This window comes from Rhodnius prolixus, unplaced genomic scaffold (assembly GCF_049639745.1).
Source record: "Rhodnius prolixus isolate KJV_2025 unplaced genomic scaffold, Rpr scaffold_6, whole genome shotgun sequence".
Classification (NCBI taxonomy): Eukaryota; Metazoa; Arthropoda; class Insecta; order Hemiptera; family Reduviidae; genus Rhodnius; species Rhodnius prolixus.
Window position 1 is genome coordinate 38597198 of NW_027411634.1, and position 26748 is coordinate 38623945.

The following is a 26748-nucleotide window of genomic DNA, read 5'->3' on the forward strand; positions in this document are numbered from 1 at the left end:
AAAGAAGAAATAGTCTCCTAAATTCACTGGAATGCTGTTGTTTCCGCATTTAGTAGTTAATATTAAGGGCAATGCTAGGCTGTACATCGTGGGTCGATCTATTTTGAAAAGGGAGAAGTAAAAAGTAGTGGAAAAAGAAGAAATACTTTCCTAATTTCACTGGAATGCTGCTGCTTCTGCATTTGGTAGTTATTAATAAAGGCAATGCTAGATTGTACAACTTGGGTCGATCTATTTTAAAAAGGAAGAAGTAAAAAGTAGTGGAAAAAGTAGAAATAGTTACTTAATTTCACTGGAATGCTGCTGTTTCTGCATTTAGTAGTTAATAATAAGGGCAATGCAAGGTTGTACAACTTGGGTCGATCTATTTTGAAAAGGGAGAAGTAAAAACTATTGGAAAAAGAAGAAATAGTTTCCTAATCTCACTGGAATGCTGCTGCTTCTGCATTTGGTAGTTATTAATAAAGGCAATACTAGATTGTACAACTTGGGTCGATCTATTAGGAAAGGGAGAAGTAAAATCTTATGGAAAAAGTAGAAATAGTCTCCTAATTTCACAGCAATGCTGCTGTTTCTGCATTTAGTAGTTAATATTATGAGCAATGCTAGGTTGTACATCTTGGGTCGATCTATTTTGGAAAGGGAGAAGTAAAAACTATTGGAAAAAGAAGAAATAGTCACTTAATTTCACTGGGATGCAGCTGTTTCTGCATTTAGTAGTTAATAATAAGGGCAATGCTAGGCTGTACATCGTGGGTCGATCTATTTTGAAAAGGGAGAAGTAAAAAGTAGAATCAGTCTCCTAATTTCACTAGAATGCTGCTGCTTCTGCATTTGGTAGTTATTAATAAAGGCAATGCTAGATTGTACAACTTGGGTCGATCTATTTTAAAAAGGAAGAAGTAAAAAGTAGTGGAAAAAGTAGAAATAGTTACTTAATTTCACTGGAATGCTGCTGTTTCTGCATTTAGTAGTTAATAATAAGGGCAATGCTAGGTTGTACAACTTGGGTCGATCTATTTTGAAAAGGGAGAAGTAAAAACTATTGGAAAAAGAAGAAATAATTTCCTAATTTCACTGGAATGCTGCTGCTTCTGCATTTGGTAGTTATTAATAAAGGCAATACTAGATTGTACAACTTGGGTCGATCTATTAGGAAAGGGAAAAGTAAAAAGTAGTGGAAAAAGTAGAAATAGTCACCTAATTTCACAGCTATGCTGCTGTTTCACCATTTAGTAGTTAATATTAATGGCAATGCTAGGTTGTACATCTTGGGTCGATCTGTTTTGAAAAGGGAGAAGTAAATAGTAGTGGAAAAAGAAGAAATAGTCTCCTAAATTCACTGGAATGCTGTTGTTTCCGCATTTAGTAGTTAATATTAAGGGCAATGCTAGGCTGTACATCGTGGGTCGATCTATTTTGAAAAGGGAGAAGTAAAAAGTAGTGGAAAAAGAATTATATTATCCTAATTTCACTGGAATGCTGCTGCTTCTGCATTTGGTAGTTATTAATAAAGGCAATGCTAGATTGTACAACTTGGGTCGATCTATTTTGAAAAGGGAGAAGTAAAAACTAGTGGAAAAAGAAGAAATATTCTCCTATTTTCACTGGGATGCTGCCGTTTTCATTTGGAACTTAATACTGATGGCAATGCTAGGTTGTACATAAGTGTGGTAGATGTATTATTTTGGGACGCTAGAAGTACAAAGCTAAGAGAAAAGTGGAAGTAGTGGTCTAATTACACAGTAATAGTTAACAGCTACGTCAATGATAGAATGTACCTTTTGGGTCGTTCTATTTTCTAAAGGGAGAAGTAAAAACTAGTGGAAAAAGTAGAAATAGTGTCCTAATTTCACTGGAATGCTGCGGTTTCTGTATTTGGTGGTTAATATTAAGGGCAATGCAAGATTGTACATCTTGTGTCTATTTATTTGGAGAAGGAAGAAGTAAAAACTAGTGGAAAAAGTAGAAATATTCTCCTAATTTCACTGGAATGCTGCGGTTTTTGCATTTAATACTTAACATTAAGAACAATGCTAGATTGTACATCTTGGTCGATCTATTTTTGAAGTGGAGAAGTAAAAACCATTGTAAAATGAGGAATTTGTTTCCTAATTTCCTCTGAAAAGCTGCTATTTATGTATTTTCCACCTTAACAAAAACGCAAAGTTTAAAAAGTTAAGTATAAAGGTTGATTAAACGCCATAAGTTACAGAAGTTAAAAAATACATTTAATTAATACTTTATTGATATCATTTAATTAATTTTACTGCATTTATTTTCATTAATTTTTTTTGGAATTTATTTGATGTTACAGGCTCCTTATGCTGGCCATTTTCATCTGCAAAATATTTTTGTTTCAAGTAGCACACTATTTAAGTTAGATTTACTGTAATATCTATTTATCTATAATAATCAAACTATTAATCACAGGTTAAAATGAAAAACGTTATAATAAATCAAAAAATTTATTGGGTTAAAAAACATTCAAAAATTGAAAAAAATTAAAAAAAAATGCTTACACCAACATACATCAATGATTTGGTTTATTTTATTTATTTATTTTTAAATTAAAATTGTCAGTTTAAGTTCACTCTTCGATTAATTTGATTGTTACTTTACTTTACATAGGAGTCAAGCATTCAAAATACATAATAATTAATCTGGTTTAATATAGTTTTAATTAATAAATAAATATAGTTTTCTTCTATTACATTGTCAATTTAGGTAATTTTCCCACAATGCCATATATTTGGAATATAAGATAAATAAGATGTGCTTATATTTTTAGGACTGCTGATTATTAAAGTGTTTTACTATAAGTAAAATTAGAGGGACTACATTCACTTTTTAGAAAGGGGAAATGAATTATTAAACCCTTACTATTAAAAAATCAATATGAAATGCTTTGGGGTCTTTTACTCTGAACGTTTTCAAAGAATCCTTCAAACATCAATTTGGGATTAAAAGTAATGGGTTCTTGTGGCTTTTACTAAAGACATTTCAAGTACCTATCAATGAGCACGTTAAGTTTAACACTTAAGAGAATTCGTGAAACATTACCGATTTACTCTTAACCTATAGCTAATGTAGTAGCAAATATTTTACATGCTGTAGACTCTAACTCCTAAATAATAATGTGAAATTACAGGGACAAAAACACATTTGCTAGCATCTATTGCCATATTTTAGTTGAAAAGATCCAATATTGTATTTATATGTAAAATATAATTACATTTTAAATAATTTTAAATGTTTTCATTTTTCTCTAGTTTTCCACTCACCTTACCTTAGGGTGTCATTAAAAAAATCATTAAACTTGTGCTTTTTTTTCAGGCTGATCCTTATCAACAGTTAGAAAAAAAAAACGGATATGGTATAGCTCCTTAGAAAACTATAAGCGATTTCCAAATATTTCGAACAATAACTGGGCGCAAGATTTAGATCTTGTGCTTTAATTTCCTCTTAAAGTACAAAGTTTAGGATAATCTACAACCTAGGGTAGGAATGTTTCATGAATCAAGTATGGGTAAGTCAAAACTAATAAGCTAACATAGGCCTGTGCTGTTAAAATAGAAAAGAATAGATATAGAAAGTAATGAATTATGTACCCTATGCAATCAAAACGTGTTGGGAGACAGAATCTTTCTATTCGATTACACTTTACATAGTTATACGAAAGAGTTATCTTCACAGTTCTGTTCTTAGTCAAGTCATTTACTTGGATATCTTGCAAATTAAGTCTTTAAATAATTAGTGAATTCCAAAGATCGGCATTGAAACTACTGCTGTTTATGGTGAATGTGCTATTTGTTGCTCTAAATGTTTTTTAAATTATATTTTGTGCCTATTTAGTGTTCTTATGAATTAATGTTTTATCTCTGTATAAAATTATTTTTTTAAAATTTTATTTCTTTTATAAATTTAAATTGTAATTAGCTAACTTTATGAGTGAACTATATGAAAAATAAAATACTGATACCCTTAATTTCTGTATTTTGTTCCATATATTACTGAATTAAGTTTAACTCATGTTAATCTGCTCCAACAAATAGTATGATGAGTTAGCACAATATTTCAGTCTTTAATGTCGGCGAGAGATTTAAAGATTTGAAATTGATACCTAGTTTTTTACACTTGTTGTACAATTAGTTTGGCTTATCTTTCTCTAAGATTTAGAGTACGATTTGATTAACCCATCATGACTGAAAGAATCAACTACTGCCACAGATTCAACACTTTGTCTTCTAAGTTTTTAATTTGATAAGGTTTTAGGTGGGATATAATTTGTTCATAAAGAAATACCCAATTTTTAATCATTTATTCAAAATGAGAAAATGATTACAGTAACAATAACAATATTATAAAAAAGAACTCCTTTAAACAATACACTTTTAACTGATAAAATATTTTCCTGGCAGCATTACAGTTCTCTTAAGGAATGTTGTTCGCAGTGTAGTCACTCCGTAATTGAATCCTATCATCATCTCAGGCACCAAATTCTTTATTATCGGCTGCCTTTTGACTTGCAAATCCTTTCTTCGGTTTTAGATTAGCTGAGCGTTAGGCATCATCCATTTTTAATGTCTCGAAATATCTGTAACATTCACTTATGAAATTGGAGATATGAAGCACCCCTAGAATACTGCTGTTCCCTTACATGATTAAATAAGTGGTGTCACTTTCACCAAATCCCTCTTCCTTAAAAAAATAAAATAAATTCCAGATTCATTGCTAATCCCTTAACATTCTACGCACAAATACTCCCACCAAGAGAAGCTTAAAAAAATTTAACCCTAACGGGAACTTGGCGTTAAAATCTTTACATTTTTTAAGAGCAGTGAGATTTGGCTGTTCAATTACTTCTGTCTACTAGTCTGCAAAGAATAGTTACTACTTGCCATTGAAAAAACAATATACCACCTTCTCATTTGATAATTCATCACATTATAGACTGAAGACCATACTATCACTTTAGGACATCAGGTGAGGCCAATTTCCAGAAACTGCAGTTTCAAAGAGACATCACAATTTTTTTTAGTTCTGGTAAGAGAATCTAACGATTTTTTCAACAGTCCCTTTTGCGACCTCCTCTGGTCTTAACATGCCGAAGGTACACAAAGTGCCGATTGTAGCACAACTTAACATAGTATGAAAGCCTACAGCTCCTGCTTTCACAGAAGCTATAAAAAAATAATTCCACCTTGAAAGCTCTGTGCCCTATTAAAAAAAAAAAAAATAATAATAATAGCCAGATGAATTGGAGTCATCTATGTGACGAAGATGGATTTCTGAAAGGGTAGGGAATTCTCCAATTTCTGCTATCCCAATTGCCCAAAAATAAGGAATGGCCAGCCTTTTTACCCAGGGAGTAGATTTTCATGAACCACATTTAATAAACCTCCGTAGATCTGATAGTGCTAAATTTAGAATGGACTTGCCCTCGGATAAAAAAATTGCTGAAGAAACTTCAAATCCATTTTTTTCTTAAAGAAAAATAATAATCTAATTTGTGCCCCGGCCCCCCCAAAGAGAGAGATCACTCAAGTAAATCCTCAAATCATGAATCCAGTTTGCAAACAGAAAAAATGTTGTCAAGATGAGATTCTGGGAGATTAAGATTTTAAGAATTGTTAGGGAAGTATCAAGGGTAACATAAATATTGCTCAAAGAAGAGGGAAAAGTAGCTTAACGAAAAAAGTACCTTTTTGAAGCACATCTTAGAAACCATCACCGCGAAATGAAATTGAAACCAATGTAGTTCAAAACAATTTTAGCAACAGTATTCATCTCTTTGCTGAAACGAGGCACAAGTGAATTCCTAAAAAATCTGAACATCTGTAAACAGTTTCAAAAGTTAATAACTAAAATTTAACTTATTTCGCAGACAACTTCAGACCTCTGAGGAAAAGAAAGTTCATTTGTGAATGTTTAAAGCGTGTTTCTCAAAATTTTAAATAACAAATACACAAACGACAGATATTATTGTGAAACAACATATGAAAACTCAAGGAAACATAATCTGTACTTTGCATTTCTATACTTACATTACTCTCTCTGTGGTTGATTTCATGAGGAAGATTTTTCGAAACATGTGACCATAACTTGGACCAAACTTTCTTGCACAGAACTGACAGCATTCTTCTGCCAAATAAGAGGAATTTATTATGTTTTAAAACAATTCTTAGACTTAGATGTATTAAACCGAATGATTTTACAATATTAACTACTAAGTTTAATTCTGGTGTTTTTCTGTTGCCAATAGTAAGAAATTTTGTTCTTACATGTAAATATGATGAAGCAAAAAACAAAAAAATAAGATGACACTTTGAAAGTACTTTAGGTATTTTCATGTTATTCTAGGCCAGTAAAACTTACCATCATTTAAATAAGATACTCTGGATGATGTTTATTTCCCGCTACTGTCAAAAGAATAGATTTTTCACTGAGTCATCTTGCTCGGTCTTCGTGGTAACAATTACTTGGAATATTGCATACAATGAACTCAACGCTTTACCACGAATTTCATAGCTATTTAAATGAACTAAAAGTAGAAACCATTACGCAAAATTAATGGAAATCTAAAATCTACGTACTTTATATTAATGAATAATAATATAAAACCTAACCCAGATCATCGAAGTTTTATTTTTTATGTATACCTGCATTGATACATATAAGATAGATGTGGTCTTCGGATTCCTTTACCATTATTTTTTGCATCAATTTTTTCAAATCCTTCATTTTCCTGAACAAAAATAAGAGTTTATCATTAAGAAGAGATTTTATCATATCTTAATGATATAGTCATTAGCAATTTTTACAAAAAACTACAAACGTTTCCAACTAACTTATTGCAACAGATATATTCTAGGTGTATTAGAAAAAAAAAAAAACCACTAACTATAAAAAAAAGCAAAGGCGAACTTACACATCTAAACTTCAATTACAAAATAAAAAGAATCGTGTATGAATGTGAACAGTATTTCGCAAAATTTAAGAACTTGAAATAAAGGAGAACGAGTTTCACATTCTGTTAAATGTTATTATAAACGTTTTACATGTATTAAAAACTTTACAATACATATTAATAAACTCTAAAAGTAAAAATACTGCATTACCAAGCTTCTTTGCAAAATTTGACAAGACTTAAATCAATTCTCATTTAGCCAACATTGTTAACTACTTGTAAACTCTTTACACAAGTTTAATGAACCATAATGGTTAACTTCTTGTTAAAATATTTGTTGAAAGTAAAACTTCAAGATTGAAATGAGACGTTCAGACGGTACAAACATTAACTTTACTCACCAACGTAATTTCAGTATTTGATACACCAGCAACGATAGCATTTTCCACCAGCTCTGTCAAACTGAGGTAATAACTTGACCACTGCTTAATAAATTGATAGTTAAAGCTGGTAAGTGCGAAACGTTGACTGCTTTTGAATACAAATTCTACTATTCAAAGTAAAAATTAACAATTCAACTGCAATATCAAATTATTGAAACAAAGAAGCTTACTTCGATACCTTTTGCTTCCATTCTACTAAGAATACTTAATCGCCAGAGTCCAGTATCATTTAACATGCCATCAACTACTATACATACATAAACGGAATGTTTAAAACTCAAGTCCTCTTTTATATGACAATGTCCACGAGCGAAACAAGTAAACGTTATAACCTTTACACTAAATCTTATAACCTTCTTCCAAGGAGGTTAAAACAAGCCCGTTTCTTTACTTTCCCTCGAAAATTCCAATCTTGCCTAAAATGCAAAAGAATCACAAATGGATGCTCACCCAACAATTATCTAGGTTCTAACATCAAGCTTATTAAAACTGTCCAGCACATTACACAGAAATGACATGTTGGAGAAAAATCTACGACTATATCCTCTCCTTAAAATTCCCAAAAACGTTTTATTTTGCCAGAAATATTATTCACATAAAATTAATTGATCTACAAATTCGTAATTTATATACGAAGTTTGGAGAAAATCTTACCAGATATTTTTGAAAAAATTCTCAGAAAGTGGAAAATTCATAAAGTAAAATCGTACTTCGGTAGCGGAATTTCACAAACTTAACCCTCCTGTACAATATATTGGCTACAAGACCGCTCATACTTATGTACCTACTTTCCTCTGCCACAAATGCCTTTGTTCGAACTTTCTTGGAAAATAAATGTTACTGAATTATGAGCGCAATATGTAAACGAAGTTTCACAGAAAATCGTGCAACCATTTTCGAGATTATTTCTGGCTGTTTGTTAAGTTTGGCACTACATCCTGCAGTAGTTTTTAGTCGTAATAGTTAGTCTTTTTTTTCTCTTCAAGTCGGTGGTGTTATTCGGTCTTTGAAATAAGTTGGTTTTCTAAAAATGAACGAGTTGTCCAGCCTAATTATTTAATAGTGGTTGCTTCCAAGCTGCCTGTGGATTTATTCATTTCGTATGCACCAAGTCGCTCTCAGTGCAACAAGAATTTGTTATTTTAGAAAACACTGCAGTCTCTGCTCCTTAAATTAGGGGCAAGGTAGTTCAGAATTAGTCTTAGTATGGATATATAGATGTATACAGAGCGATGAGGAGTTTTTATTTGAACATTCGAAATTCGATTAAGCATATTTCTAGAAGAAGAGTTCATTCTACTTTTAGGATAACTGTAACTTTAAAGAAAAATTTAATAACGTAATTAGTGAAACAGTAAAAGGAAAGTAGTATTTTTGTTCATTCCAGATTTTCAAAATAAAATACGTTCTTTTTTAATAAAATAAATAAATGATCAATAGCAAAATTTTCCTAGCCCACCAGACTGCCAGCCCCTACATCATGTTACCATAGTATCCAAATTCTTCTGCTACTAACAAAAGAACTATTATATTTAGCTTATCTTGGTCAATAGCAGTGCCTGTGGTTTGATCACCCACGAGCATGGGGACATATTGTACGGCTGTTGTAAATCCCCACTGGAGGGGGGCCAGTATGGAGAAATAACCAGTGCTATCTGTCGTCAGATGTTGTTTGCAGGTAGTGCTGTACATGGTACGCGAACAGATTCCTAGCAGATACTAAATACAGTATTGTCATGACTGTGCCTGAAATACCTCACATATCTCTACCTCCCTAATTAGGGTTTAATTACAGATATATATTTTTTTTTCTATTTTATTTTTACCAAAGCAAATTACCTTCTTAGTAATACTAATTACCACAACGTTGGTTTCAATGGATGGGAAGACTGGTTAAGAAAAAAGAAAGGATTGCTTCAGGGGTTGTCTCTTTATCAGTTCGTAGTTTCGGCCGGCTCAGCTACGGGGGGGGGGGAAGGAAATTAAATTTTTACCTGGCATTACTTGGAATTTCATCTTGATTCACTGATTCGTTGCTTGGACTCAAATTAAGATTTTAAATTAAGTAAGTATTACGTACCGGCAGAAGAACGGGGCCCCATTAAGCACAGTGACTGTTCAAACATCTGATGTGAATACTCGCAAGACTTTTTAATGCCGCAATTTTTAGAAATTAAATTTTATTACCTCCAGGGCGCTTCTCCAGGGGTGGATTATTTTCATTATTTTTAAATGGCTTCAACGAATTCCTGAAAAAAAAAAACACAAACTTTCTTTATTGATTTTGTACACACGAATGTACGTAACTAACTTTTATTTGAGTAACTTTTGAAGGAAAAATTATTTTGGAATCAATTTCGGGAAGCGTTTAGGACAGGCTTTTGCTATAAAGTTCCATGTATGCCAGTAGGAATTAAATACGATTCAATTGTTTGGAGTTTAAAGATACTTCGAGAGGAACAAGTATAGCAGTATGAGAAGGTCGATTATGAGGACATATCAGATTTTTTAAATTTGAATGTGTTCCTTTAATTCTGTCTAGGAACAATGAAGGACAGTATTTTTGTCCAATTATTTATTACGAATGGCAACGATGGGTATTTTAAGAGAGAGGTCACTCTAAGAGTATGTGTAGTATAACACAAGATATGTATTCTTTATAATAATAAAGCACTGGTAGTTTGTAGCAGACGTAGTTGTAGTTGATGTCGCTGCTAATAAGGTGCCCACTGAATGTGGAGGTCCACAGCTAGATGGTGGTAATCCTCTTAGAGTGGAGGCTGCCGACCTAACACTCCCCTGGTTAGCACTCCTCGTCCGTACAGGATTAGTGGTGACATGAGTATCCACTCACATACACACAGAACTATAAGCTGTCCCATCCCGAATTACGACGGACCGTCATCTCACATAAGAGCCCTCCCCCCCCCGCTGGCCACCACAGATACCTGGACGGATTATCTCTGTATCCACTCTCTTTCTCTAGCCTACCCACGTATGGGACGAAACCTCCGTCTAACCTTCCTTCATCCTGTTTTATCTTGCAGTCGAACAAGATATTCTTCTACATCCTTCTTTTCAAACCAGCAAAGAACGCTTACTGAATTATCCGTAATTATTTAATACAAAAATTTACAATAATTCATAAGAAGTGGTTTACTTACAGAAGCTTCCTTCATTATTAGCTTTCTTTTTAGCCACAAAAATTATGAGGAAAATCTGGGTTTTAAAACTCTTTCAGTCTTCGCTATTTATTGAAACTTAAGTATGTCCTGAAAAGATAAGTTGACTTCAATTTTATAAGTTCACTATAATAAAAGCCAAAGTAGTTAAAGGAGGCGTAGCCTAACACCTCGGCAAATTCTAATGAAATTAATTTTCGTTGTAAAAAACAAAAAATCCAACCACAGAGCTGGCTAAATGATCAATTGCAAATGATAGTTACCGGCAAACTTCTAGCAGAGGCTACTGGGATGAATACATATCCACGTATGGCAATTGCTGGCCCTTGATGACTTGCCTCTCCAACTTCAAGCGTCTCCAAATGAAAGGGAGTTCCTAAGAACAGCTGCCAAGACTTCGTTACTTGGGGCCCAAGACCTTCCAGGTTGCCACCTGAATCCTAATAATAATAATAATAATAATAATAAAATCATCAGAGAAAATGAAACAGCAAAAAAAAAACCAGGTGTCTATTAAGTGAAATATGAGGTCACATTAGCTGTATAAACTAACTATTAGGAATCAATTAAAGTGAAATTCCCAAATTTTACTTAATTCTATACAGGAAATGTCTCTTTTCTAAATAAATTTTTATGTTTTCCACAGATTTTTCTAGGTTTCAAGGAAAATTACATTATGTAAATTGTGGTTAAAGAAAATTGAGTGAGAGTTGTATCAAAATTATTCACTCCAACAAACCTATAATTGCTTTTTAATTTTTTTTTATTTTTGCAAACGTAAATTTTGTGTGCGTGACTACCATTTATTTATTATTATTATTTTATTTAATAATAAATTACATGGCCAAAAGAAATGTACAAAATAAATGAAGCAATGGCAAAGCCGTCTGACTGCTTGAGGACACTACTTAAATATATTTTAAAAGATACAAAATAATCAATAAAATAAACAGTAAATACCTTAATTTCCTTTCATCGATATACAAGTTACAATTTTATATTTAATTTAATTTAATCTGATGTAAAAAAATAAATAAGTAAATAAAAAGAGAGTCATGCTTTCCTAATGCAGTCAGTAAGTGCATCTGCATAAACTTGATTAATAAGAATATGAATTATTGAATCAAGGGCCGAATCCAGATTATTGCAGTACACATCTTTATTACGATCTATTACAGTTGAGGAATTAGTGGTAATGAGGTAGTATTTGAATCAACTTGAAGTTTAATAACAAGAGAGTGACCACCATTGAATTATGATTTTTTTTATTACCGATTACCCACATCAGCCTAAATTTAGGTAGCAGGTATTCCAGTCTTGAAACCAAACTCTACTATATACTAGTCCTTGCTATATCTTCTTGAGGCCACTAAAGTGACTTTGCTTGAGCTACAGGCGAGGTATATGGTAGCTTGGAGCCTCTATGTTGTTTTTGCTCATTAAATGTTAAAATTCCGAGTTTTTCTGAAAATCAGAAGTAAATTTTTCACAACTTTGAGAACATGGTATGAGTATTCACTACAAATCTTTTTCCTTCTTCGTACAAACTTCACCTCTATTGGTTACGAAGTAATAAAACTAAAACTGCCTACATATCACTTCAAATTCATTTGTTCTTTGTAAGGAGTATAACAAAGCACATTGGCAAGTAAGCTTACATAGAGAGTATGAGAATAATAAATTCGAAAGAGAAGGGAATGAGTCCATGGTCTAAAACAATCAAAATAGTTTGTGCACGCCCTGGAGGGGATATAAATGAAGTAAAAAGAGAAAAAAAAACTGGCCGCAAAATATGAACACACAAAATCTATGTTTGCTTAAAAAACAATTGCCTAAAGGCTCTAAAAATACTCTCTGTTAAAAAAATAAATAATAATAATAATAATTGTCCCCGTTCCAACATATAACTTATTAAAGTTATTATTTTTTGTAAAATTATTTATGTATTACTGAATATTCACACAGTCAAAAAACAAACAAACAAACATTATTAATAACCAACACCCAAACCGTATAATATGAAAGTTTCTGTTTAAATATACATGAAAATAACTAATTCGTTATTGAATTTGGCATTGGCCATTTTAAGCCAATGCTAATTTTTCTTTTTGTCATTTGTAAAACAATTACAATAAAAGCAATTGTAACAAATGGTTTTATGGTATAACTAGTTAGGTACTTATTATTTTTTTGAAAATAGCCTAATTACTGCTATAATTTTTTTGTTGGTGAGAAGAATTATGATTGCGTCAAGTATTCAATATTAAATATCACTCTGTTTTGAGTTCCACAGACGAGTACGAAAAGTTTTTTTCATTTACTAATTGGGTGAGTGTGTAGGTAAACAAATGATTCAAAAATTGAGATGAAACATTGTGTTACGATCGGGCACTTCCAGGAAACAAGACTGTTAACTTAGAACAAATTCATTCCACCAATCGTACCTCTAATATTTGTAAGATGAAATGAATATTGTAGGCATCCTGCCAAAATGAAGATACTCAACGCTAAAAGCTCCCAAGAACTGCTAACGATAGAGGCTTATTTCCCCGACCATCTCTCCCTAGTGCTCTGAGCTCAGATACCGCTGCAGAAATGACAGGACACCAAGCACTTCGTACATGGATGGTAGGCGCCACCTTGCAGCATGTCGAACTTGCCCAGCCGATTGGAGTATTCTTCTAATCGTTCTGTGACTTTTTTTTAACCGCAGGGACATTTTTCTGTTGAGTTATTACCGTTCTGTTCCTTGCCTAATCCCAGTTCGCTTCTCAAAGAGCTTGTAAACACATTTCTATTACTAGTATGATTGTTACTAATTGATAAAATTATTTTCTTTGTAATCTGTCTACCTCTAAAGTATAAACTAATTTTTTTTTTCTAATTCTATTGAATGCTTTTATAAAACAAATTAACGATTATAAAGAAAAGGTAAACTAGATTGGCCAATATGCGTTCATCGAATGGTATTTTCCCAGATCTTTTTTACTATTTTTGTTGTAGAGCTGTAGAGAAATTCCAAAATTCAATTTACACAAAATTACATAAAATCATTTTAGAAAGAATTTGAAATAACAAAGCATTCAATAAAAAAATAAAATCAAGTACAACATTCCAAAGTAATTGTAATTACCTGGAATCTATTAGGGCAATTAAATACGATTCTTTTGTTTTTATGGTCAGAAGATTGTTTGTTAATGGCGCCGGCGTCATTGCAGGGCCCAACTTTTAGAGACAAAGAACCAAATTATGAGACCAAGTAATGTGCAATCCAGGCCTAATAATGGATTAAACATCGACGGTAGGTAAGGTAATATGAATACTCACAACTTTGTGATAAATGTGATGAAATTTCAATGATTTCTCTGTCACAGCATGCCAGTTTCTGGTGATTGTCACACATTTCGGATTTTCATCTAATCTTCAGTAAAGAGAATCATGTTAGTATCACATATTACATTGTCACGAGTCACCGTTATCACTCAATTTGAATATGGGGTAGGTTTCAGTTACAGTGTGTTATGAATATGAAAACTAGAAGGTAATAGTGTACAGGTGTGTTGTTAATTAAAGAAATAAAGGTAATATTTAATAATGTGTAAAGTTTACAATGTGTTTGGACTTTTTTAAGGAGGAGAAATACTTAGCTTTAAGAGCAATTACTGAGTCAGTTGGGCATTTGTTTTATATGAGGGGGCGCTATAAATTTGAATCCATGTCTTAGGTGAAGGGACCCAACTTGCACCTAATCAGAAACGGAAAGGTTTGAAATTATGCCAGGAAGGCATGGATACATAAGATCATGTTAATAGAATTCAAATTATATAGATAACTGTTTAATTGTGAAGAACAATCTAAAAAAATATATGTAAAATGTCACAGTAAAAAAGTCACAAGAAAAAATGAAATAGGTAAAAGGTCACCGAATGAAAAAAACAGGACAATCCTAGCATTCTATCTGCTTCTTTCTTCACAATACTCATGGTGATTAAATATTTAAAGTAAATTACAAATCTGAAGACAATCGGTTGAGCATATGCGTGACTTTGCTTAGTCCATATTTTCCTTTTTATGATGATTTTCCTCAAGCTTGTTAACAAATTAAATACGCATATATGCACAACTTTTTACTATTTAATCCAGCCAGCCATGATTCCTGTAAAAGTAAAAAATTGATTTCTAACGGAAGTATGCTTCATCCAAGAAGATAATAACCAAGCTAAATAATAGGCAGGAAGTTTTTTGTAAACTGACAAAAACACATATTCTTTTGTTAACACTTCCGTTTAAGATAAATACCCATTAATTTTTTTTTTAATTTTCTAATTTTTAATTAAAAAATTCAAATTAACATTTTTAACACAATACTTTATGTCTGCAAAGTTGAATGCTCGCCAATTGCTAATAACGTGTGCAGTATTAAGACAGGTTATTTTATCTGTTTTAAGAGTCAAAAATTCTTTCAAATTTTTTTGAGGAATAACACTATCAAAGTGAATCCTTTGATGAAACACTCCCACGACTCTGGTATTATTTTACTTGAGTTTTCTTCGGCAAAGATGCGCCGACAATATTGGCACAGTTGTTAAAGGTAAGTCAGAAGGAACTCTCTGTGACATTGTTCAACCCTGGTCAATCATTAAGTTGGTTCTCTAAGGGTTGAAAATCAATCCAACAAATCCAAAATTACTACCTCTGAGAGATACTCGCTCCAACACTGGCTGAATTGGAATGGAAGAAGGATCCAAGGAGTTACATCAAAAGTCCTTCAGAACATGCTTATTGAAGTAACTATTAATAAAGCTACCAAGTTTCCTCATAATTCCGTAGAATTATCGACGGAAAGCTTCAGGCCTAAGCTAAAGTTGGGATGAACACATACCGTGATGGAGAAACCTAGATACAGTCTACTACCAGTAGAAGCCTATCCTGTTTGTAACACCTGAGCTGGAGGTGATCTTTAACCACTCTCTAGAGGACTGGGACTAGAGTGTTTGGACCTCGCAATCCGTGAGAATGAGACTTCTTATAGCAAGAATATCAGAGCTACAGCGATAATTAGAGACCTTCTAGTGGAGCAGCTTTAGCAATATTCTTGCATAAACTTGAGTATTATTTGTTCACTCATTTCTAATGCTAATTGATTGCTAAGTTCTTCGACTCCATTTTTGTTTTATCGTTTGAAAGAAAGTAGACAAACACAGTAAATATTTTTTCCCAAATTAAATATCACCAACACATGGGGGGAAGCAGGGCAAATTTAGAAATTTATTTTTTATTTTTGGGACAGATATAAGTTCGCCCCAGAATTATAAATTCGAAATTTATTCCAAGAGTTAGCTAATATTTCATTAAATATTTGAATATAAAAACAGTGACCAACTTATATGGGGAAAGAATTATCGCTGGTTATCACGTTACCTCCAACTAAACTTGTCATGTACTAACTTGTTCGTTCAGCCTTAAAAAACTTCTTATAAGGAGCCTTTCATTTCATTTATGGAATGTAACCAAGACTAGTCTAGCTAATTATTAAAAAAAAAAAAGAAATTGTTAATAACATAGCTAACAATGGTAAATAAAATGAAAGTTAGACAAAACTTTATAGGGCGTCAATAGAAACTGTAAAATATTTATCACAACGAATAACCAATAATTTTTGACTTATAGAACACCGACAGGCTAATTAAATCAGACTCAGTTATATTATTATTTTACGTTTATTTTATTTTATTATTTATTATACTTTTATTCGCTTTGTTTGTCAATAAAAATAATAATTCATAACATTTTATGGTGACCCACTATAACTATTGATATTGAAAATTAAAACAGTGCGCATAGATTTATGAATGCTTTTTGTCAATTACAATGTAATTAAAAATTATTTTCCTCCTTATTTATTAAAAACATTTACGTATTAGCCAAATACATGTCGTTTATCTAATATATTTACTTACAGAAACATGGAGTGCTACGGCACACTTGCTGTAAAGTTTCATTTGGGCAAACCACCATGAATTTTATAGCACCAAACACAGAAATTTGGCAGAATATTTTCAGAACTTTTTGTTTTGCCATTGGCTTCCGCCATACAGCCAGCATCGTCTAGGTGCTTATCACTAGAATATCACTCACTCTCCATTCTTACTTATAAATACATTCGCTTCACACATTCATCCCTCTACTACATACAACTATTTACATACAAACTTACAACTAATGGATGGATCAGTACTCTATATTCCTGCCATCCTTATAGCTTAACCGAAATTAAAATCACCGTAATCCTTCTCTAATCATTTCCTTGCATTTATTCTATAACTTTTAAATACATTCATATTTCATTGCTACCTCTGCTATAGATTTAAGCACATAGATGTTGGTGGAGAATATTATATCTTCGTAGCGAAATGGTGCCTGTATATGTCGTCAAACATTCGTTTCCTTTCCACCACATAACGTGGACATATCATTATTATATGTTTGAAATCCTCCTCCTCATTGCAATCTACGCAAAGAGGAGAGAGGACCTTTTGTTGATCCTGTGAAGATACGATCTGCACACCGCGTGGTTCGCTCTTAGCCTGCTTATTGTCCTAACAACCCATTTATTAGTGACAGTTCCCTTAAACCATGGTTGTCTAGGTAACTGATCTGCCATAGTTTTATAGAATCTCCCTTTATTACCATTACTGTTAATCTGTCTGCTATTTTTCAGAACATAAAATTCATGTTTTGTTGTTAAGAATTACCTAAATAAGATTAAAATAATTAGAAATTTGTGCGAAACATTTGTGAATTAAAAGCTTGAGAATGGACAGAGAATGAAAACAGATCTTTTTCCCCACTTTCTAGAATAGGATGAAAAACATTTCTGATGATAAATTGCTGGAAATGAGTATTTACTTTAATGAACTCGAATTCTCATAATAAATAAAAACTGTACAATAAATACCGCCAACAACAAAATTTGTGAATATATATTTCATTATGAATTCTGTTCATGCATTTTCTGGACTACAATTACACTTGACAACATTATGGTCTCATTATGTTGTATGCGCGAACATTATATTTCTACTAAATTATATATTTCAACATAATTACATTTCTGTAGGTAGGTGAAGAAATGTTAGCAGTATCTTTTAGCAAAACCAAACAACCAGTACTCTGTAATGGTACTTATCTGTTGTTTGTTTCATGTTTGTAGACAGTCAAAATGGTAACAATACGACGGAATGTTAGTCCGCTCTTTCTCTTCTGTTTAATGAGAAATTATGGATAAAATTCTTCAGTTTGTATGTAAGTTACTTGTTTACATATTACTGCAATTATCCGTGTTAGTTTATAGTAATCTAACTGTCGCGTTTTAGTCGCAAAGAGGAAGTACAATTTGCGGTTAGGTTAGTTTTTGTTATATTTATTTTATGTTTTACTAACAAGGTGCGCTGTTACCTGGAGACCTGTGGTGCGTGTCAAGTTATTTCTAATTTTCCATTTAGCCACACTTCATTACGTCAACTATAGGGTGCCCCTCCAAAAATAATTAGGGTTAATCACTCCCTGGTGACAAAATACTTTGCTCCCAGGGCTTCAAAAAAAAAAGATATATACCTCTCCAATCCCATTCAAGGTAGATATTCTGCCTCAAGGGTAATCCCTACACAACAATCCCATTCAAGGCTTTCTATGGAGTTCATTACTTCCCTTGCCTTTCCTAGATGTTTGTACACAGGCTCCCTTTGCCCCCTCTTTCTGCAAGATCAGGCGGGAAGCTGCTACTCTTTCCAAGTTTCCGTTTTTCTCGTCATTTTCATGATTTTTTACATACAAGTTCATCCCAGTTGTAGGTATTTCCACATTGTGGTCGCAGATTTGTCCTAGACTAGGCCGATAGCCTATGCTTACTAAATCAGGTCTTTAAAAAAAGGTCTGTTATAACCTAGTCAGATTGTAATCTGCAATCATCAGTTGGTGATATGAAATGTTTGGTAATTGCAAGAAAATACGCTAAAAATGGTGGTGAACTCTTACCAACTGGAGACTTTGTTAAGGGTCGACATGATAACCTCAGAATAGGGTGGATTAACCCGTAGGCAGACTGTGATAGGTAAAATAAGTAGTAATAGCCTCACAGCAGACTATTAGGGTAGTCTCTTCCTATTTGGCTTCAACAAGAAATTTCACCTACTTCTTGTAGCCTGCAGAGAAGCGAAGTAACACGTTGTACTATGGTAGGCGGGCCATGCTTGTGGGTTCAAAACAGTGTTCAAAACTTTTGTATGTATTGATTTACCATTACATTTATTATTATTATAACTAAATTCCCCTAAATCGAAAAAAAGGAAACCTTTCAAGGAATAAATAAACAAGCATAAATCAAATTTAGCATTTCTTGATTTATAGACTTTTTGTTATAAATAGATTTTGACTTAACATATGGAGTTATAAGACACTTATAAAAACAACTAAACGTAACCTTCTTGTGAATACACTACGAAGTTTTTTTTGCATCTTTAAAATAATAATACAGAGACATACATTAGAATTATTTACCTACACATTTGAAAGTATAATGTTGGAGTGTTTACCTAAGTATGGCTCCAGAGTGACGCCAATATTTTTATGTCTATTAGTCCAAGGACGTTAAGTGCTAGTAATAACAAACATAAATATAGAAATAATAATAGTGATTATTATAATAATCTAGTTGAAAGATTGATTCCCGTGAGAATATCAATAAAAAATTAAAATAAACTGGTGCGAATTCTCACGCGAGTTTCTCTTACTCAATCATTAGAATTTATTTGATTAACTTGAGTTTGAATATTTTGGCGTCGCTATAGTCGAGCGGCTAAAGGCGAGGCTCGCAGAGCTAGTGGTACTAGGTTCAATTCTTGGTCTAGGCCTTGTATTTTATTTCATGGTTAATAAAAGTAGTTTATCTGAAAATATGCTAGCTAGACGCCTCCGTTCACAACACCTAATTTAGACGTGTAGCCCGCTTTGGAAAAAAAATAGGCATTATCTTACTTCTTCCTTCTTCTAATATTGAATCTTATTGGACGTTAATTTGTCCTTCAGAAAGAGATAGTGTTAGCAGCTGGCCCTGCCATAAATTAGTCTGGATAGGAAGTGTCCGTCGGGTATCAAGGCATCATTAACCCAAAAAGTGTGAGTTCACTTACAGAATTAAACCCAGAGTCGTGCGAAGGGAAACTTGTGCCTGAAACAAAACCTGAATTTAGTACCCAACCTTAAGATGTTTGTTGCAAGTCATAATAATTAATTATCACAAAATAATAATTGATATAAATGCTTTTATTAGATATTTCACTAACCACAGTATAGTAATTTGTGTCCAAAGTTCGAAAAAACCAACAAAAAACTGTTAGTAAGCACTTTTTAAGTTATTAAAAAACAGAAAAGAATATTTTGAATTGATATCAAGTTTTGGCGAACACAAAAGTCAAAAAGTCAAGATGAACAGATAGTCGTGGGTAAAAGAAAAGAAATAATCAATTAATAAACAAAACAAACGAATCCCAACAAAACATTCGAAAAAAACAATAAAACGATGAAACACTCACAATCATATTCACACATTCAAAATGCTGGACACGTATTCACATAATGTGCCCTCGCAGTGTTCCATCGTACTTTATCCCATTGAGATGGTGCAGCAGCTCTAGGGTTTAACTTGTTTATATTCAGAAAGATTAGTAACTTGTATGCAATTTCTCCAAAACAGAACTTTCATAAACCAAGGTGTGTACTTAAGGAACTAGAATCTGTTTTCATTAACCATAGTAATAACCTGAGTATAAATCACCAGTCTGTGCAACCAATATTTTGGGTACAATTGAAGTTTGAAAATGAAACACTTATTGCTTGTAATTCAACCTTCAAGATAATTCATTCAAAATTATGTTTTATACAATATTTTAATAATATTATGCTTCTAAAATAAGTTATCTAAATTTTTTCTGTTTAAGTAAACCCCGAACTGGTAAAATTTCAACCAAATTTCGAAGACCTTGTCGACATGACACCTAGCGCATTCTACTGTACTTTTTAGAAAAATTGCTTCATTACTAAAGTTTGATAAAAAGGCGCGAAATATTTTTTGTTAATACCAAAATATGTGCTGGTAATATTTGATTTAGTTGAGGGACGACAATTATTAACAATGAAAGGTACTGGAAATGATGTTTATTTATATTTATCAAGATATGGAGGAGCCTGGAAGTCTGTAATTGAGCTTCTAATCTCAGAATAGCGTGAGTAATCCCTTTTTTAGTTAACATTTCTGAGCTTAAAAGGAGTAAGCGTACAAATTGTAGTAGAAAGGGCTAAAAGTTGAATAAACTTGCGATTCTAAATCTTGGTCTTCCGGCAAAGAATTTTAAGGAGATGAAAAAGAGTTTGAAGGAAATCCATTTACAGGAAGTAACCCTTCAATCCAGGGATTGTCCACTATTAGAGTTTTTCTTGAAAGTGATTCCTAGGATTTTCGATTGCCTTCGTATATACGTATGCGTAGATTTATTAGCGTTTTAAGGCAGTTCTTAGGAAGAGATTGGAGGTAAGCTTCCCTCCAAGTAAGTGGTCCCCAAACTACGGCCCGCGGGCCACATGCGGCCCCCTGAGGACATTTATGCGGCCCTCGCCGCACTTCCGGGCAGGGGCATCTCTTTCATTGGTGGTCATTGAGAGGAGGAGCACTATATGTGGCGGTGCCGCGTCGCTCCATGTACAGTACTACTTCCGATGACGCGGTACGGACGCGTCACCGGCTCCGAAAACAGTGTAAAATAACAGCCAGAAGTAGGAAGAAAGTCCAAAGCTCTATAACTAAACCGGGCATTGACCATCTCATTAGCCAAAAAGCAGGCCCACAGTTCCCACAGAAATACTGGGACAGTTTGTTGATTTAAATTTATTTGTTCTTTATTTGAAATATTCTATTTGTTCCCGTTTTGTTTTTGTTTTTTTTTACTTTAAAATAGTTTGTTTTTTAGTCCGGACCTCCAACGGTCTGAGGGATAGTGAACCTGGCCCCCTGTGTAAAAAGTTTAGGGACCCCTGGTCTAAGTGATCACTCCAGTGTAATGTAAAGGTATCAAACTGTATAATGTGTAAGGATTTAGTAAGATCCTAATTTCGGGGTAAGAGGAAGTCGTGTGAGGGACCAAATCGGATTTTTTACCCGAACTCAGGGGACCTCTAAGGATAAACCAAACTTAAGAATTTTTGGCATGATCATATTAATTCTCTCGAGAGTAATAAACAAGAGAAATGAGAGAGGAAAAAGAAACAGAACTAAGAGACAAAACTATTTCCGCCTTCCAGTTTGTGCTCATTCGTGACGAATTAGAATGTGGGCAGAGTAAGTGAGAAAGAGTCTTAGAAAAGAAGAAAGAAGAAAAGTAGATTTGTCCTGGAGGCCAGTTACCATGGTAATGAAGGAAGGTAAAAGGCACGGGATACATCTATCCTCGTCCGCCGCCCATATACGTCCGATGAATCAACCCATAAAGTCCTGTAGTTACTCGATATATCCGCGACAGCCAAGTAAAACGGAAATCGTGAGGTAGTTGGGAAGGCATCTGGAGATTTGGTTGGATGAACGGTGTATTGTGCCAACAACACTCTTGGGGCGAGCAAAGAAAAGGAGAAGAAAAAGTTTATCTGGTCTTTACTATAACTCCCCCCCCAATTTGGGTGGGGGGGCGCGGAGATGGTTCTATTTACCTTGGGGCTATCCCATAACAATCGACCATTATAATAGTGTGAGTGAGAGAGAGACAGAGAGAGATTGATAGCAGGGATGCTGGAGAAGGATAGAGAGCACAACACTAAGCACTGCCTCTGTTACCACATAGACACACCACTAGATTAATCTCACACACACTGTTAAGCCCCACCCCCCACCACAATTGGGTATCCAATATTTGCTTTGCACTTTAAGAAGTCCAGGATTTACTTAGCAATCTTTACAGGCGAACCGTGTTCGTCATACTTTCCAGTGACAGAGTACGTCCTGAACAAAGAGTCAGCCGTTTCGCTTAGTCACATACTTCATGGAGGGAGGAACAAGTTTAAACTTTACTTTTGAAATGATTCTCTTATTTAAATAAATAAATCAAATTCTGGAAGAAAATAAATAAACATGGCGCGCACACAATGCGACAGAATTTTCTCCTTCCTCCTTGAAGAAGCCCCTTGTTAAGAAAAGAGGTAGCCATGGTAATGTCAAATTTCCTTTAATGGGTTTCAAAATGGGAATACAACGATTCAACTCTGAACCATAATAGATTACGAGTAAAATTTGGGCTTTATTTTTTTTACAAAAAGTACTTTACGGCAGGCTTAGCCTTGTAGTCACTAAAGGCTTATTGGCAAATAATCCACAGCATCACCGAAAACTTCCTAAAACTTCTTGGATTAAAAGAATTTCTTTTCACTGGGGAAAAAAACCTTTCATTGGGTTCTCATAGTTTTTTTTGCCTTTTTTTGGGCATTGGCTTTCGCCATACAGCCAGCATCGTCTAGGACAGTGATGGGTCAAACACTGACCCGCGCAAGCTTTTTCACTGACCCACACAATTGCTAGGCAACCATTTGTTTGTTTACGCGGGTACACGCATTGGACACAAAAGCAATTTAAATGCTATCCTATAACCTTTAGTTTGATCATTACAGTTCTAAAAACGCAAATGACGACAAATGCTTATGTATGAAATTTGAATGAATTCTTCTTGAGTTAGACTAGTGTCTTATTGAAGGCGGATTTCCTAAATTTATTCAACATCGTTGCAGGTTGCTATGAAATGGAACGTATCTTCCATTCTGGTTTAAATCTCACAGAGAGCACCTATATTCTTTATTCATCATATATAGCTTACAATTCAAACTTAGTAGATCGCCCCTACAGCTTCATTACAGTACTAATATCCTTTAGTTTTAAAATTTTGAATTCAGGTAATTAATATTTATAATTCAAATGACGGTACAGACTGTGATAAGTGCCTTTTGTGGCCTGTTCAATACATTTCTCCCTATACCCGGAAGCGAAACTTGCTACAGTTATATTTAATATTTCCTTCAATTTATCTGGTTGAGTTACATCTACGAGGGTCGTTTGAAAAGTCCGTACAAAAATAAAAATTACTTAATTTTTTGGGGTAAACCTTTTTTATTTTTCAACATAGTCTCCTTTTAGGCTTATACACTTAGTCCAACGCTGCTCTAGTTTGTTGATCCCTTCCGAATAATAGGATTTGTCCAAGTCTGAAAAATAGCCATTCGTTTCTGCAATCACCTCCTCGTTTGAATAAAATCTTTTTCCCGCCAGCCATTTCTTCATATTGGGGAACAAATAGTAGTCCAAGGTAGCCAAGTCTGGAGAATAGGGGGGATGTGAAACGAGTTGGAACCCTATTTCCATTATTTTTACGACCACAACTGCTGTGGTGTGAGCTGGTGCGTTGTCGTGATGGAAAAGGACTTTTTTGTGGGCCAATCGTGGGTGTTTTTCTTGCAGCTCGGTTTTCAAACGGTCCAATAACGATGAATAATATGCACCTGTAATAGTTTTACCCTTTTCCAGATAGTCGATGAGGATTATTCCTTGCGAATCCCAAAAGACAGTCGCCATAATCTTTCCGGCCGAAAGAACGGTCTTCGCCTTTTTTGGCGCAGATTCTCCCTTGGTAACCCATTGTTTAGATTTTTCTTTGGTCTCAGGAGTGTAGTGATGTATCCATGTTTCATCCACAGTGACGAAACGACGCTTAAAGTCCTGCGGATTCTTCTGGAACAGCTGCAAACCGTCCTTGCAACACTTCACACGATTTCGTTTTTGGTCAAGCGTGAGCAATCGCGGCACCCATCTTGCGGATAGCTTTGTCATGTCCAAATGTTGATGCAAAATATTATGTACCCGTTCATTCGAGATGCCCACAGCACTAGCAATCTCACGCACCTTCACTCTTCTGTCATCCATCACCATATCATGGATTATCAATGATTTCTGGAGTAGTAACCTCAACAGGGCGTCCAGAACGTTCAGCGTCACTTGTGCCCATATGGCCACTCCGAAAATTTTGAAACCACTTATAAACTGTTCTAATCGAAGGTGCAGAGTCACCATAATGTTTATCAAGCTTCTCTTTAGTCTCCTGAGGCGTTTTGCCTTTCATAAAGTAGTGTTTAATCAACACACGAAATTCTTTTTCGTCCATTTTTTGAAAATCACTCGACTTGCTCGATTCAAACGAATGCCGAACACAAAGAAATAGACCGATCTGGCTGAAACTTGGTGTGTGTTCTTCCAAGAGATGCTACTAACTAAACATAACCTCGATACGCGCCAGTGGTGCTATCTCTCTGACTTTGCACGGACTTTTCAAACGACCCTCGTAAATTACAGGAGGGGTTTATGCACTCTAAGTGCGAAGAGCACTATATTCCAGTCTATCCATGGTATGAACAAAGATTTTTTTGATATGGAAAAGTCTGTAAGGGTTTTCAATTACAGGGTGGAAATTTGTGAGATTTCCTTTAGATTGGAAAAAGGGTTTTTAACAAAGAACTAAAACTTATGATGATATAACTTCTAAGAAAGACGTCAGATAATGACGTCATGAATCGGATATTTCATAAGTGTGCAGTGATTGATCAATAAGGAATTTAAAAATGTAAGAATTATAGTAATGTAAAAATTCATGGCTTAAAAAAATAACAAAGCTTGTCTTATAACTGAGAATAATAAATAAATCCCGACCAGCTGAAAACAATACTAATTGCAACTGCAATTATAGTAAAGATGGCAGGCTAGGGGATGCACTCGTACAGAATTTGTTGCAACAGATAATTGGACGGACAATAATTCAATTCGTGATAATCAACTAAAAACTTAAAGAACTGCCAACAATAAATATTAGTGCATGTTTTTTCTTGTTGTTTTTTTGCTCAAGTTTACCCAACAGGAAGAAAGACAAGGAAGAATCGTGTGCTCACGATAGTGTTGTCCGTTTGTCTGTTTAAATCACAAAGGGACGATGATGATTCTGATACAATTTATTGATTTCTGATAATGTTGATTGATTGGGGAAAGGGAAATTAACAACTGATAAGCAATTGGTTGCTTTCTTTGTGGTCCAGTTGTTTCCGGTATTTTTGAAAAGATGTCTCAAAATATTTTTAGAAATTTATTACTGAATGAAAATACTGCTGAACCTTAAACAAGAGAGTGTTTAAGGGTATTATTGGACGATAAGGGAAGTTAGGTTCTATTTCTGTATAGTACCACCTTATAATATTAATTAGAATTTGTTGTCCAACAATTCGTAATATCTCTTTTACTTTTCAGGATCTCTACTGAAGTTTTAGAGAACGTACTGTAATCGTCACACCGGAAACATCCGTTCTGAGGTCCCTAGAGCCCAAAATGTGTTGTTTTTTGTCACAAATGTGTGTGTGTGTACGTATGTATGCTTACTCACAATGCTCAAAATTAAGATCTAAGAGCAAATAGGAATTTTGGAGTAAAACTATTGAAACCGTTTCCGGAACAAAAAAAAAAACGTAGTATTTCCGGTAGAGAAATTTTCTTTGAACTCGTAAATTTTTTTTTTTTTTTTTTTTAGGAACTTGTTGTTTCCGCTTAATATTTTATTAGAGTTAGAATCGTAAAATTCTACTGAAATAACATTTTAGAGGGAACTCTATCCCTTAACTTCTATTTGAAGTTCTGCCTAATCAATTTTTTCAGGTAAAATTTTATTTTGCATTTTTTAAATCGTAGATCTGCTTGAGTTGCAAATGAGTGCATAAAGTCTATTCAAGGAGGCTACGACTAGGCAATGTAACCTCAATGTTCTATTGTGCCCCAGTTGCTAGGCTCAGGTGAATCCTCTAAAACACAGGTCGCCCCCCGGGGGTCTATTTAACAAAAGTAGGGGGTCGATCTGAGCCAGGTGGTCGAAGGAAAAAAAACAATTTCGAACCCAATATAGCGGAATCTTGCAAAGAAACACCAGGCATACCCATCTCATTAATTAAGAAGCAATCCTGTTGTTACTTTACTTATTTATGATTACTTATTATTTAATAAATATTGATGGTATTTAAACATCAACATTAAGATATTTTTCATAAAACTGTTGTTACATAATGTAATTTTTTTAAAAAAAATCTTTTATTG

The 26748-nt window shown here is 33.8% G+C and overlaps 1 protein-coding gene across 12 annotated transcripts in view; it reads right to left on the reverse strand.

The window, feature by feature from the left end:
- Window positions 1-4302: 4302 nt before the first annotated feature.
- The window catches only part of LOC141460397 (uncharacterized), a 115484-nt gene continuing 93038 nt past the window's right edge, over window positions 4303-26748 (reverse strand). The window contains exons 1-12 of one of the 12 annotated variants that reach the window (XM_074140361.1): window positions 13863-15905; window positions 11819-11999; window positions 10799-10975; window positions 10518-10625; window positions 9434-9602; window positions 7532-7769; window positions 7312-7457; window positions 6663-6748; window positions 6379-6544; window positions 6048-6144; window positions 5705-5838; window positions 4303-4597 (exon numbers count right to left, since the gene is read on the reverse strand). In XM_074140361.1, the coding sequence (XP_073996462.1) occupies window positions 6532-6544; window positions 6663-6748; window positions 7312-7457; window positions 7532-7589 (303 nt within the window). In that variant the 5' untranslated portion in view covers window positions 7590-7769; window positions 9434-9602; window positions 10518-10625; ... (1 more) ...; window positions 11819-11999; window positions 13863-15905 and the 3' untranslated portion in view covers window positions 4303-4597; window positions 5705-5838; window positions 6048-6144; window positions 6379-6531. Of the gene's footprint in view, window positions 5221-5704; window positions 5839-6047; window positions 6145-6378; window positions 6545-6629; window positions 6749-7311; window positions 7458-7531; window positions 7770-9433; window positions 9603-10517; window positions 10626-10798; window positions 10976-11807; window positions 12000-13862; window positions 19765-20128; window positions 20542-26748 lie in introns of those variants that run through there. The other 11 variants (XM_074140362.1, XM_074140366.1, XM_074140360.1 and 8 more) reach the window with 11 other exon arrangements.